The 16,556-nt window shown below is 31.7% G+C and overlaps 2 protein-coding genes across 2 annotated transcripts in view; one reads left to right on the top strand and one right to left on the bottom strand.

Annotated features, from left to right (window-relative positions):
* Positions 1–16,556, bottom strand: part of Ance-3 (angiotensin-converting enzyme Ance-3) — a 308,103-nt gene that overhangs the window by 113,276 nt on the left and 178,271 nt on the right. The window lies entirely within an intron of this gene.
* LOC148283706 (uncharacterized) lies at positions 6,979–15,517 on the top strand. Its single transcript, XM_088243388.1, has 2 exons — positions 6,979–7,022; positions 13,997–15,517. The coding sequence occupies exons 1-2, from the start codon at positions 7,011–7,013 to the stop codon at positions 15,224–15,226; spliced, it is 1,242 nt and encodes a 413-aa protein (XP_088099514.1). The 5' UTR covers positions 6,979–7,010; the 3' UTR covers positions 15,227–15,517.

Below are 16,556 nucleotides of genomic sequence, written 5' to 3'. Positions count from 1 at the left end.
TTGTCATCACTGCTTACGTATAAAATATTCAGTAATTATCATGAAAAAATGTAGTTTAAAAAAAAAGTCGAAGTTAAGTATTGTATCAGTTTTTTGTAATTTGCTCAAATTAAAGAAAGATGGATTTTTCCGGGTTTGCAAATAGTACCCTCAATTATGGTTTTTCTGTTTTAATACATAATCTTTTTTGTTTTATTTAAATTACTATGCTATATGAGAACATAATATAAAACATTGATTAGAGAGTTCTACTCACAAGTATAACCTGTTCTAATCAGAGGTGTACCTAAAGTGTTCAAATTTAAATTTACAATGTTCACATGTCACTCAAATATTTTATTAATTTCTTCTATTCTAATATGCTTCGGCCAGATTTTAAATATTTTTTTAAAACACTTTATGGAATTTGTCGATATTTAATTTTTGGGGAAGCAAATTAAACAATTTGGCAGATAAATATTACTTAAACCTTAAACCTTAAAAGGGGGAACGCAATTAACTTAGAAACTCTGGTCATCATATAATATAAGCTACCTACACTAAGTTGAAATATGTAATATATTATTTAAATTTAAAATAAATTATTAAGGCATTAACATGTAAAAAAATATTCGAAAACTATTCTTTTTGTAAAAAACAAATAAATCAAGCTAAAACAAAACATTGTGAAATGTCCCCCTCGGCTCGGGTTCATCAAGTAATATATTGTATTTATTTTAGATAGTACCATCAGAATAACATATTTATAATAACAGCCTAAAGATGTCCATTAGAGGGTGAAAACCCTTATTGGTCAAATAAATAAGTGGAAGTGTACCAAGTATTTTTTAAATGAATAACTTTTATGTAAATATACGTTATTACATCATATATTTAGGCATTTTGATAATGTACATGAATTTTAAAACAAAAAACATTTTACAAATAAAAATAAAAACAACGATTCTACAATAATGAAAAAGATGGACATTGTTCGAATTGATTAAGTTGTCTATCTCAATAATTGGCTTATCTTATTAAGAGCCACGCTTTGTCATATACATTGTTTCAACCACTATCGTTACAGAAATCATATAACGTGTTTTGAAGGCTGTTTTCCATATTAAACTTCGAGAATTTTTCCCCACAAAATGTCGCAATTCGTATTGTGTTTATATCATTGATCTAATTTCTAATTTTAATTAAGGTCACGTGGCTAAGTAATTCAGCGGATAAATAAACAATTTAACAAATTATTATATGACCAAGAACGATACTTGTAATTAAATTATCATATAAGCACTATTATATAATTAAGCGTTATCGATTGACATATAATGTAGTAAAAAAATTAACAGTATATTTTTTAGGTTTAATTTAGAATATATTAATTAATGATGAATTAAAATAACAAGACTGATTTTGAGAATCCAAATTGTTATAAATAATTTTTTTTTAAATGTATATCAGCTTCTCTCTGAAACAATTTTAATTTTCTTGAAACCAACACAGTTCTACAAAATTAAACAATTTATACAAATTAATAACAAATAACTAGGATAATTACGAGTTTTATATAACAATAATATAAAAAAACATAACACGCTGTTTACCAGGAGTCAAATGAAATATTCAATATAAGATAGTAAGAGAGAGTAAATATAAAATTAATAATGCAAAAAAAATGTAATAAATATATGAAAACTTATTATTACACATATTTTCCATGCAATAACTCTATCGTAATTTTCACATGATTTAATAAAGATTATAAATATAAACAGATCTGTTTGTGAAAAAGAACCAGAATCCCTGACAAGTGTTGGTGGCTATGTTTAAGTTTTAAAAAAAGCAATTTTTTTTTTTTAATAACTACAAATTTCGCTCATATTTTTTCTTTGGCAATTTTTTTTATTGAAAAGGTGTTAGTGCACCGCGATATTATGTTGCTCCTGGGTGGCACGTAAATGATAAGACTAATCACTTAACCTTCATAAAACAGATGACTGAGATGCATTTAATTTGATACACCAATGCCGTACCCTTTGCGCCAAAAGGTGCGAATAGGGAAGTTATAGTTAATTGTTTTGAAAAATATGTATATTTATGTTATAATATTTCATTTTTATTTTTGCTATTTTTTAATTATGTACGTGCTTTGACTTTCCATTATGTTGTATTCCAACTCAACACAGGGCCTTTGGCCTCATTGAGTTTGAGATACATTATAATTATATATTTTTTGTAAGATGTATGAATTTGTAGGAATAAAAAAAAAAAAAAATTTTTTAAAAATGTATAAAAAATTACCCGGCAGCTGTTAAGATGCAGTGGCCAACAAATTTGTCTCACCCACAAAAATTCTGGGTTTGATATTCCCGTTAGGTTGATGATAGTGAAATAAATTGCTTAGTTAGATCTGAGTCCATAAATGTTAAGAAATATTTCTATACAACCAATTAACGACTTTTCCATTTCGTATTAAAAAGTCGATAGCTGTTAAGTACAAATACGTTCTCATATTTATTAAAATATTTGAACGAAAAGTTAATGCTTTAAATATTAATGATACAAATTTATACATTAATGAGTTTTATGAATTTTATTATGTCCCTTTATAAAAGGTATGTCTGATGATTGAATGGTTAGTGCCTTTGCTTACAATGCAAGAAAAGTCGGGTTTGTTTGCTGACATTGTTGAGAAAAAATATTTATTTAATAGTTTTCACTTAAGAATAATTTAAAAGGCCATGAACTGGCACCGAAAGCGTGAGACTGTTCAACTTGCCTTCATTTCTCTAATAAATGATCAAGGTATGCTACATTTTTTGTGCAAATGCAGTACCCTATTCACCATTTATAACATTGATCGCATTTATTAGGGACAGAGGCACAGCTTATAGCGACTAATCAAGAACGACCCATGCCTGTGAACTTGACCCGACTCGCTAGAAAATGCGTGTAGAGTCGCGGCACTTGTAACGAATGAATTGGATTGTGGTCCCGTGGCTAGTGTCTCGGACTTACGGCCCAAAGGTCCGTGGATCGAATCCCACTCTACACCAACTTCATTCCCATTTTCTAAATGTGAGTTATTTACAATTCGTTGAAAATTACCCCCAATATGAAATGTTTGGGTAAATCATAAGAACTCAAATATTTATTTTTTCTAATTTTTTTTTTTTTAATGCATTCGTAAACATACATACGTTCGCGTATACATACCATATTATAATTTATACGCACATATTAAGTTCAAACATATCATATTATGAATATTTAAAGTATTAACTTTGTGGTCAAACCTTTTCACGAAATGTTATTAAATATTTGTATAAAACCACAGTCTACGTACCCGTCTTTTTGTATGTAGGATTTTAACTCCTGTATTTTTATTAAAGTCATGATTTAAATTGATTAGGTGATTTGCGAATTCAGAGAAATTATTTTTGTGAAGACACCTCATGTTCTTTAGTGGGTTTTGCATGTTGGTTTAATTGGTTTCCTGGCGAAAAGACAGGTACATCTCGAAAACGAAGACACAGAAAAGTCGGTAAGTAGCTGCAAATAAATATTTAATAATATTTAGTTAAACATATCACACTACATGTCATTCATATAATATATATTACACTACATTTCTATTACATGTTACATTTATACATACGTATTGGTCGTACACCATTTATTCCACATTCTACCGCAGTAATCTATTCCTGTTCGAGCAAACCAATTACTCAAACCAGATTTACGTTTTGATAATGACAAAGACTCCTTTGTCCTCTCTGTTAAAAAAGATTATTTAATGTATTTTTTGCAAATACAAAAAAGTCGGTTCCTATAAATAATATCCGTTTGTTTGCATTAAATAATCATGCTTAAAAAATCGCGACACTATAATTGTTTTATTATCTGTATTTTGCACCATTTTACTTAAGGTGGCCTGAAATAAATATATTTCAATACGTCAATATTGAACGTGAGGTGATATATTTATTACCCCGCAACTGGTTCTTTCACTTCCTTATGAACATTGTTCATAACGTTTAAAAATAAATTCTACGAAACGTTGTTATGTCTTCATTAATTGATATGACACCTTGCCCATTACATATCTGATACATAATCTGGCCCATTTGTTTTGTGAGTACGATTTTATTTTATGTAATTTAATTTTGTTAACTTAATTAAAATAATCAATGATATAACAGGGGAAAGATTTTTATTTGAACCACTTTAATAAAAGCCAGTGGCATTAAGGCTGTAGTCTGATAAAACAATTGCAAAATTAGGAAATCATACGATTTTGCCATTTTAAAACAAATGTTTTTTTTTAATCGTGCAATAATAAAAACGATAAGAGCAGGTCTGAATGTCATGAAAACGTTAATTAGATGTTGTTTTAAATGAAATATTACAACAAAAATTATCCTATTTTAAAAAAAACGAAAATACAATTCTATAAAAAGAGGTTTTAACTAAAGTATTTAATTATTTTTTTAAGTATTCTCGAAGGCATAATTTTACGTAGAAATAATGGAAAATGTCACAAAAATGTACATGATTTAAAATGCTTGTATTTATTTTTAAAATCAAGAAATTTGAATTTGGCTTTAGCCACTTTCATGTTCAATTTATTATCTTTAAATCATTACAACAAATTTTAGTTCAATACTTAGTGTTTATTAATATCCCAGATACCTAAATTTAGTCTAAATTTGAAATGGCGTAATCTGCCGGTCTAAAAGTAATTATATTTTAGTTACATAAAACTTTTATGTTTATTTTTTAAGTGAAATACCTTTAAAAAATATTGTTTTTATCTAATTTATGTTTTTTTATTATTGCGCGATTAAAAAAAATAAAATTGTTTTAAAATAGCAAAATCGTATGATTTCCTAATATTGCGTTCGTTTTACCAGACAACAGCCTTAATCTCATTGTGCATTAATCAGTAAAAAAAATTACTCGGCGTGCATGGGCTTAAAAATCAATAGTGCAAAAACCCATGTACTGTGTAACACTTCGTGTCTTGATGCTCGAAATCCCCTGATTGTTAAACCAAGTCATCGAAAGGGTCGAGAGTTTCGGCCTCCGTGGTGTTGTGGTTAAGACACTTGAGTCACGCGCAGAAGGTTCCGGGTTCGATTCCCGGTGAGAACACAAAAAACCGAATTGTGAATTTTCTCAATCCTGAGTATTCTGTACTGTAATTCACTACTGTAATTGGGCCTCCTGGCCTGTTGTAGTGCAAAAAAAAAAGAAATAACTGGAAGTATAGAGTTTAAAAAAGAACTAGGAATGCAGCAAGGTGGCATGCGCCACATTTAAGAGTACGAATGCTGTCTGAAGATCGAATATTTATTCAGTAAAAACAAAATGCCGCCTATACAACGCCTACATAACACCTATTCTCCTCTACAGATGCGATTCGTGGCACCTCACTAGCGCCCAAAACAGCGAAATTCTTAGTTTTGAGAAAAAGTGTGTCAGAAGAAAAAATAAATAAATTTAAAAAAAAAAAAATTAAAAAAATGTGAAAATATTTTTTTTTACTAGGCATTTAAGGAAAAAATACACAATTAAAATAAATTTATCATAAATTTTATCCAAACGTTAAAAGTTTAGCTCTTTTACTTCACAAAAGTCAACAGATGGAAGAGTTGAGGAAGTGTGGATGTTTAAACATAGGCAGAATGGTGAATGTTACACAGCGTGTAAAGTGGGCACATAAACCAGCTAATGACAGGTCACGAGCCCTGCAAATACCTAGACTTCCATTTTCCATTCTAAAATTTTTTTTCCCCCTCTGTTGCAATAAATTTAGAATTATCTATTGTTTCGGCATTAACTTTGTTCGACGACATAACTAAATTAAAAATAATAATTAAACCAGTCTATGACAGATCAAAAGCCCTGTAAATGCCTAGACTTCCATACTCCCATTTTTAAAAACGTTTTCCCTGTCTTTTGCTACAAATTAAGATTTAAATAACCTTTGAGGGGGAAAATCCAGACTGTTTACAAATATTTGGACATACTCAAAACATTGTTGATAAATTTATTTTTGAATTTTCTTCGTGAAACTTATTTTTATAATAAAAGTGAAATACGTTTTTTACTAGTCTGATGATGTCAGTCATGAAAAAACCTGGTCACTGGTTGACAGTTCTAAATTAAAATGGATAAAATTAAATAATCTGTGTTACCTATTTAATAATTGAAGATTAGCTTTTGACTCTGAAATTATCATCATTCCATGTATGTTCCTGTGCACAAAGAGCCTTTATGCATTTTAGTTGCTACCAGCATCTGTGCATCCTCCCAAGCCAGGTGAGTGCAGACGAACAGTCAGCAGAAGACGTCTAGGACGTTGACAACCTGATGCCTTGTGAAATAGGCATGGAAAGTTAAGGATCTCAGGAGGCGTCCGCACTATATGACCCACCCAATAGTATCGCTTCCATTTGATAATAGTAAAGTTTATTTTACAAAGTTCAACCACGGTTTACTCAATTTTCTTCTGGGACATCTATTCTCTTTCGGTCTGACACTTCATAACAATCAGTATGTGGAATTTAAAAAAAAGAAAAGTATTTAAGCTAAGTCAGGGAAGTAAAGAGACACAGTATGTAAAATTATGATTTAAGTTACTCAACATTAGATCATAAGCTCTATCAATTCCTAAACTTCCATATTCACCCGTTTAAGAAGTTTTCCATACATGCTTGAATAAATTGACAGTACTATTTATATTTACTGCTGTAAGATAGTTTTATGGGATCCTCGCATTCGCTGTAAGCTGTAATGTATTGTTATATCACGAGCCCTCACTATGCAAAACAAAGAACTTTCGGAGCACGCCGGGTGACGTCACGAGTGGACGTCGCGGCGTCCACTGCGACGTCGCGACGCCTCCCCCCCGGGACAGCGATCAAAATGTCCGTCCGCCGTATAAAAGCCTCGCCTGACAGCCTCATGGTATCCAGTTCACTCCCTGGACATCGCTAACTAGCACCTTCTCACACACGATGAAGGCGACGGTGAGAAAACTAATAATATTTACTAGTGACCGGCAAAGCCTCCAAACGAAAAGTGTTTACCGGAGATTTCAACGCGTGGGATAACAAAACCGCATTTTTATAAATAATAATCAAATTACGTGAAACAGTTTAAAACTACGGCGTCGTGTTATGTTGAGTGAAATCATAGAATGCGATTTTTTTGAAAAAGTGCATAAAAGGAAACTATTTATTCCTTTTAAAATATTCAGTGTGAATAAAGTTAACAACAATAAGTTTTATAGCTTATGACCATTTTTTAATGCACTTTAAGTTAGGTTAGATAGTTCAAACGTGTGCAGTGAATTGTTCATTATTTTTATAAAAAAAACAAAAGAACATTTACGTTAATTGAACTCACTGTTTTTTGTTAATTACTCATTTTCATTAATTCATGAATTAAATTTACATATTTATATATTCAAGACAACTTTCAAAGTCACATTTCGTTCAAATCTACGTCACAATTATTATTTCTACAATCTATCTAATTTTATGGTCGTTAGCTACCGAATCGTACCGAATTTACACTCACAAAATTTTAACTGTCAAGGACATTCACAATTTTCAACGTAAATTTGACTAATTTACCAAACAAAATTGTTTTCCGCAAGGAGGCTTTTAAACTTATAAAGAGTTTTTTTTCTAATTTACTGTTTAAGCTTACAAACCAAAACAATTTATGAAAGCAATTTCCTGAATAATTATAATTACCGCTAGGAACGCATCACGAATTAAAATTATTTTGATTTATTTAGTTTCTTAACTATATTTTCTTCTTTGTGGGAATGCATTAAAATATGACAGCAACAAGTTGTTAGTTTATTACATTTAGTAGTTTATTTTTTAGATTTCAGTTTGACGATATTGGTTACAATGAAACCTGGTCACTGGAGAACAATAAAATTATACATTAAAATAGTCAAAGCTAAAAACCTTATCTTAATTATTATAATGAATTTTACTTTATTCTCACAGTTTTGAAATACAGCTATCATTTTGTTTTCATCATCATTCCCTTTCCACACCTAATGGTGCATAGGGCAATGTTTGTTACATGCAGGTTAGATCAGTCTTATACTTCAAGTGCTAGTCCAGGAACTATAAAACAATATTCTAGTGTTAAAACGCATTTAAAAAATTATGTTTCATATCAATCGTATTGGGAATCGAACTTTTTGCATGGTAGGCAAACTTGCACTTACAATTAAAATACAAATATAACTTTAACGTAGTACAAAAATACTTAGACCTTTTTGGTGATATGTTTCATGGAATAAACCTTAACATAGGTGTATGCGTTCACCTGGAATTTGGAAAATATTATTACAAATATCCTGACATGGAAATGAGAGGTATTTACTTTATCAAATGAAAATCAGCAATGCATAAAAAATAAAAACATATTATAAAGGTTTCAAAGATACATTTTATTCATTAAGCATTCATGAAAAAACAAATTAATCATCACATTTTTATTATTTTTAATATTGACCTGATTGAGTGTTATTGTTGTAGTTTTTCAAGACGTATTTGCGAAATATAATTCTTTTAAGTCAAAGAATCTTTATTTGGCAATGGTAACATAATACATCTTTTGTATCAAATAAACTTTTAAATGGCAGGTCTCAGTCAAATTTGTGTCATACGAAATAGAAGAGAATATTTGGTCAACATGGTAATGAAGCTTCTAACTTTACTCTTTAATCGTTTGTTGGATATGTTTTAAAAAATAAATATTATAGTTTGGTAATTTATTTTGAAAAATACAAAACGCGTTCTGGAATATACAAAAAACAATAAAAACACCATGACACAAGAAAAAAACATCAAATTTAAATTTTCTTAATACTGACAAAATTCAACACTTAAGAAAACCACCTCCTAAAATTATTGCTAAAAACAGATTTTATGGCAATACTTTTTCTGGATTTTTTAACTTCATAGCGCTGCTTTTTTTACAGATACAGGGTACTGATTTAAAAAAAAATTGTCAACAAAACTTGTTGATCTGAATAGATCTGTTATAAGTAGACGCAAAAGTATTATTATTTTTATTATATTTTGATATTTATTGGAATAATTCATGTATTTAAATAATGTTTTAGTTTCATTTCAATAAACGCTAAAGATACGTTTGTAGTGGGATACGCTTAAATTATTTCCAAATAATATATGTATTGTTTTTTATCAACGCGTCGTTTAACGCATGACATAATAAATATGGCAACATACATATTCACGTAATAAAAAAACCAGCATACTAAACATATCAAATGATTTTTTATTAGAAAAAAAATCGCAACACTCCAAGCGAGTAAATAATCAAAAATAAAAAGGTTTTAAAATAGGTTAATAAATTCATTCATTAAAAATTTTAGCACTTAATGGTGCATAGGCCATCTTGTAGCGGCGCGTTGATCGGCGCGTTGATATGAAACATTTATATATTTTTAAAAAAACAGCTGTTTCTATTTACAAATAAATATATATTTAAATGTATCCTCTCTTTTTTTAAAATTAAAAACTTACGTTTCAATTTGTATTTGCCGATGGACGAATAAAATATTTTTTAACGTATAATTGTAGTTAAAATCAGTTTGGTAGTTATGTTAAGACGTCACAATTATAACATTTTGTTTTTGTTTGTTAGCACTGATATTTCATAAGTAAAATGGCAATGTCAGTCGCATTGATGTCAAACATTGCTATCTCTTGGTCCAAATTTCACACGAGATCAGTAAATATTCACACTAATGTGTAATATTACGTCGAGAGTAATCAATGAAAACTCTAATGTTATTCAACACTAATATCGCTGCATATTATATATAATAGCCAGTGAAACAGATAAGTAAAATGAGGTGAATAAGAACCACTAGGTGTGATTTTTTTTTTCCGGTTACGGTAGGTTTACTACCATCGCCGCCAATTGATGGAGTTAGGAAGCAGTTTTTAATCTATATACTCCTCTTATTGGCGGAGTTACCATTTTTACATTTTTCCGCCAAAATATACAAATAATATTTTGCCTTATTTTGTATTTTTAATTTTTTGATTTTTGATCCAATAAAGCATATTCGATTTTTTTCGGGATTTAAATATTTTAGGCTAGCAGTGAACATATTAAAAAGAAAAACTAAGCGTTATTATGAGATTAAAAAAAAAATTGATAAAACTGACCTAGGATTGCCTCGAATAGAGGTTACATTGATCATCAATAATATGAAGGTCATTTTTCACTTAATAGAAGACATTTAAAATTGACATCAATTTTAAAATGTTTTCTAAAAAAAATTAAAATTCTATTGAATTCTTACAGTATCAAAGTTTCAATTAGAACTTTAATGTAACAGTTACATGTTTTTCATTAGAAAATTGTTTTAATCGTTTTAACTTAATTAAATTTTACATTACTTTTAAAAATAATATAAGATTATAAAGAACCTACTTCTAACGTGGTTTTAAATAATAATTTTAAAAAAAATATTTACCCCATTTTACGGCTATTTAATACATTAAGGTGCCGCTTCCAAATTTAGGCCAAAAATTACGCGCGCTAAAAATGAACCGCGCGTAGAAAAAAGTTTGTTTTGCTATTTACAAACATTCAATTAACGTAACGTACATTATAAGCACTTAGTTTTTAGTGTGTAAAAATAAAAAAAGGGCTTTCTTCAGAGACAATCTTTACTGAAAAACACGACGATTTATTAAAAAAGTATAATTTTAGTCACCATATAATACATGTTGCATATATCATAATTTTAAAATCTACGTTGCAAAAGATAAGGATATTACATGAATATGTAAATGTTTATGAAGTTTTTAGTTGATACATTTTACTTACTAAAATCTTTTCTAAAATATTATTTTCCAAATACGTATGTTATAAACAATACCGAATTTGTATTTCAATAAAATTTATTGACATCTAGTTTCTAATGTGAAGTAATGCTTTTGGCATCGATACAAATAAAGTGAAGTAGAACTAATACTTGAACTCGCCACTTTCTTTCAATTTCACAAATAGCAGACAACAATAGGACCAGTAGCGTAAACACGCAGTCTAATAGCAAAATATAGACACACCGCTCTAGGCAAAAATTAAAGCAAACGGGCGTTAAACGATTTATTGTAACTTTGTAGAAAGCATTCTCATCGACGCGACGGCGATGTTTGTATCGAATAATAAAATGCACAAGTTATTTGTATTGGAGTTTGGTTATTGTTCATAGTCGTTACCGGAGATTTAACCTAGTTCACTGGAATATTAAGTACGTTATTGGAGCATTCTCGTAACAAGTTGTAAACGAAAGTAAGAGTAATAATTTCGCTTTCATTCAAGTTCCCGTAGTGAGAAGACCGCCCGGTAATAGTACGTAATTATAAGTAAACAGACAATATTATATCATAGCGCATAATAATTATTAAACTTGTTCTTGTTATTACGAAAATACCTCATCTTAATATTTAACAGCTAAAAAGAGTGAATTAAGGCACTGAGAATTTAACAAATAATGAGAGAGAAAAAACACCACAAGAATTATTACTCACACTCCAGAACGAAATAATATATTATTATCTTTTATTAAAATATAATTTTATATTTATCCCGTAAAAAAAATGTTTAAATTTTATAAGTAAATAAATCTTATGGAAAATACATTTATTTATTTATTCATATTTTTTACTTACAAACTATAGTTAATAATAAAAATAATGTGACCTCATTGGTTTCCCTCGCGAGGACACTTAACAATATACTTTTTTTAAATTACATTTGAGAATAAACAAAGAAGACTAACTTAAAAAAACGAAGATAATGAACAAATATTCAGACAGTTTGAAAAACAAGGTATTTATGTACATTTATATTATTTATATTACAAAACACACAATGAAAAAAACAAAAACCTAACATAAGCTACACACTTGTGTAGCAGTTAATTCAATATTGGTATGGGCGAATGAGACAATCCATTTTACTTCTACCTAGTTCCACTATCCATTTTTTTTTTGCCTTTTTAAACATTTTCTCGTTACTAATTGTTTTAATAGATATTATTAATTGAATAATACTCAAAATCCCTTTATCCGAAAGTGGTTTATATATTAGGTATTTACAAATACGGAACGATGATTTTTGTTTGTATTCAATTGCCAGTCAGTGAGGAATTCACATCTCACTCTCAATCCAACAAAGCACATATACTTCTGGATTATCTTTTTACTCTACTAAGATGCCAAGACAACCACATTACGGAGAATGTTTTCGGGCATGTTTTGGCTCATTACAAGGATCGTAAAAATCAACACAGCACGATAAAATTACAAGGAGTGGATTGATTTTTATTATATTATAATTATTTTAATGCATGAATGTTTTATCCATGAGGCTGTTTAGTGTCGACTTGATTTCGTTTTGCAAGATTTTTACCTAAGAGTAGCCAGTAATCCACAGTAACCGTGTCATATGGATTTTGACGATGCATATAAAATGGGCCTTCCTCGTTCGGCAAGAAGCAATTTGTTTTCTTTACTTAAATGCGGTGAGCGGTATGTGGTGGGCAAGCTGCGTGTGTGTTATTTTTTATCATAAAAAAATAAAAAACGAATTGAATGTTTGATTTGTAATAATATGAACATTTGTTTTTTTGTGAAACAGAAGCGCGATAAATAATATAATGTGTATCAGCAGAAGTTTAAAGCTTTGGCAAAAATAAATGGATCGTGAGATTTATTTATAATTTTTTTAGTAATCTTTGTTATATCTTTCTCAAACCTAAAGTCGTATTGATTAAATTAAGAAGCCAAGCTTTAACTCGGGACGTCAACTGCGGATCAATTTATCGACTTTATAGCCATCGCAAACTCCACGGGAGAAGCATTCTATTCACTAATAACAAAGGTCATCCAAATATCAGCAAACATGTAAACGATCGACTAACTCATTGGAAATGTTATTACGTGATGCAATGCACGAGAAACAATATAAATATGTATGTACAACCATTGTGAGAACGATACCTTTCATTCTTAAAACCCTAACCATTTTGTCACATATTATTTCATTATATTGCGTAAAATGAATGGACGAAAATAATAATAATATTTCAACAGTGATGCGAGAACATTTGGAATAATAAAAAAAACGCTTTTTTATGCTTGATATTTTGAAATGTCTCTAATCCTAATGGTATTTTTTAATGAATCCAGTTTTCTTTGTGTTAATAGCTCGAGTCTAGTAAATTACGTATCAGAATGCTGTATTGCATTTTCGATAAGAGAAATCAAGCCGAAGATGCAAGTTAGCTTGTATAAAATGTCGGATTAGATTCAATCGCTTGGAAACTCGTTCCTTTGATGGGAAAATGATTTCCTTAAAGACACACAACGTATTGCGTAAGGCGAGAATTTCCAGAGCAGCTTGTACCTAATTGTTTCTGATTGCATTTGTTTCGCAATTCAGTGGTTAGTTTGCGGTGGTAGTTCAAATCTCACGACAACGACTTTTTTCCCTCGTATTATCCAACAGGTCGTGAGACTAAACTTACTCTCCTTACTTGCATTGTGAAGCTTGAGATTTACTATCCTTGTTTTTCGTGTTAGTGTGTCATTTGCGACATCCACTCGGGGTTCAATTATTACAATTACCCACCGCCTTATTCACTCTGGCTGACTTTGCGAACTTTTATACTTTGTCAAATGTAGTATATACTCATATCTCAACTGACATTTCAGTTGGCGAATGTTGATTGCATAAAAAGTTTGAAATACGAATGTTGTTACATTATTCAGACAAAATATCAGTAATATCACTTCAGAAGGTGTTTTTAAAGGTGCAATATTGTTTGAAGGAATTATTTATCACTATTGTAGACAATTTTATTTTATTCAGTTTTGTTGAAAAAATTATGCTCCATCAGTTAATTAAAGTATAATTTATTTTACAGATATTCTTCAGTATCCTGCTACTGGCGGTAGTAGCGGCTGATGAAAAAAAGTCAGTCGGAAAGAAAGCGGAACCACTCGATAAGAAGCTCGACAAACGGGGTCTTCTCAACTTGGGTTACGGATATGGCATCAGCGGACTCGACCTCGGCTACATCGGCAGTCATGGCTCAGCGGGAGGAGCTTACGGTCACGGGATCTCCAACATCCAGTTGGACGATGGATACCACGGTCTATCCGGCTATGGAGGATATGGGGGGTATGGAGGGTATGGAGGTCACGGAGGACACGGGGGACACATCATCGGTGGTCATACTGACATCACCAAAACTATTACTCTTCTCAAGGGTGTTCCAGTACCTTACCCTGTAGAAAAGCACGTGCCTTATCCAGTCGAGAAACACGTACCTTACCCTGTTAAGGTAGCCGTTCCTCAACCTTACGAAGTTATTAAACACGTCCCTTACCCAGTCAAAGAATACGTCAAAGTACCCGTACATGTACCCCAACCTTACCCGGTTGAAAAGAAGGTACCGTACCCGGTCCATGTTCCAGTCGATAGACCTTACCCGGTCAAGGTGTTCGTTCCGCAACCCTACCCCGTTGAAAAGCATATTCCAGTTCACGTGAAGGTTCCGGTACCACAGCCCTACCCGGTGGAGAAGCACGTGCCCTACCCCGTGGAAGTCAAGGTTCCAGTTCCCCAGCCGTACCCGGTATACAAGCACGTGGGGTACCCGGTCAAGGTGCCCGTCGACAGGCCCTACCCCGTGCACGTGCCGCAACCGTATCCCGTGGACAAGCCGGTCCCAGTGCCCTACCCGGTAGAGAAGCCGGTGCCGTACCCCGTGCACGTGCCCGTGGACAGGCCGTACCCCGTGCACGTCGACAAGCCCTACCCGGTGCCCGTGAAGGTGGCCGTTCCCCAGCCCTACGCCGTGTACAAGCACGTCCCGTACCCGGTCGAGAAGCACGTGCCCTACCCCGTCAAGGTGCCCGTCGATAGGCCCTACCCCGTCCACGTGGACAGGCCCTACCCCGTCACGGTAGAGAAGCCGGTACCAGTCCCCGTGAAGGTCCCAGTGCCGGTGCACGTTTCGAGCCACGACTACGACATCGAGTCCTACGGCGGAAACCACGAGGCCTATGGCGGCAGCCACGAGGCCTACGGCGGCCACGACTCGTACAGCCACTTCAGCGGGCTCGGAGGAAGTTACAGCTACAGCCACTGAGTCTTCCTCTCGCGTCGTATCATTATCGCGAACCTTCATCGCCATCGTGAATGTTAATTATATTTAGGGCATCGGAGGACGGATAACTTCCGTAGAGCTGATTATCGTACTGTAAATATCATTTGTACCGATCTTAAGATCACGGCCGATGTAGATACGGCTAGTAGAGGGGGTACTAGAAAGAAGAAGCGTCGCCAAAATTATCGAGTTTTTTGTATATTTATATAAATAGCTTTTGTTCATCTCATTATTTTTAAGATGTAAACAAATAAAAACTTTTTTTTTAACAAATTACAAGCGTTTTATTTACCTTTCCCTAAAAAGATAATTTACTAGACAAAGATCGATAATAAATACCAACATAAAAACTAGTAAATAAAAATAAAGGGTTATTGTGATATACTACTTATATAGTACATTAAGTACATACATGGACGTACATTCAAATCTATCCACTTTTCTGTCGCTATCTATTCTGTACTTTAAATAATTACCTTTGGATCCCATTCGCCGTTAAACAGTTATTGATTTAAGTATTTCGGAACAGACAATTAAATCCTTTCAAAACGCCAGAAAAAATTAATACAATAGCTACACATGTATCGTGTGTGTTGTGTAATTTTCCCAAGAAACAACTAAGAACACAATGAAATATGAATGTTGCAAAAAGCGTCGACATTGAAACACTTGCTCACTGGCCGTGCTAGTGGAGGTATGCGGTACTAAACGTAACAATGATTTACGAATTATAATTATTACTGTTGAGTTAAATCATTTATAAAATGTAACTAAATGTGAATATAATGAAAAATGTTATTATTTTTAAGATTTTCATTGATTTTTTTCCATGTGTATGTAATTCTACAAATTTGTGTTTGAAATAAAGCTTTTTGTTTAACATTTAAGTTTGTAAGTGAAAATTCTTGATGGAAGTTCATTGTAATTTATTATATAAAAAACACGAGTGATACTTTAATCCACAAATTTGGAATATCCAGTGACCGTTGAATTATCTATCCTCACCTCTGTTTTGTATAAATACATTTAACTCTTTAATAAAGATACCAGTCTCGAAGATGATGCGAAAGCGATGAAACCGGTCACTGGATATTCCAAATTTGTGGATTAAAGTATCACTAGTGTTTTATTTATATAATAAGTTTTTGTTTAACGACTAATTTTTAGTTGAACGCAGTTACCCTTTTTTACGTAAATCCTTTGACTAAAATTATTTAATAGCACACTTAAGGTGCCTATGCGATTATAATATTTTATTCCGAATTCTAAAACCATGTGATAGATAATATTTATAACATTAATAAAGACACTG

The sequence above is a fragment of the Micrasema longulum genome, unplaced genomic scaffold (assembly GCF_059751315.1).
Source record: "Micrasema longulum isolate JH-2025_06_02 unplaced genomic scaffold, ASM5975131v1 h1tg000210l, whole genome shotgun sequence".
NCBI classification, from domain to species: domain Eukaryota; kingdom Metazoa; phylum Arthropoda; class Insecta; order Trichoptera; family Brachycentridae; genus Micrasema; species Micrasema longulum.
This window is presented reverse-complemented; position numbering and strand designations above follow the sequence as displayed.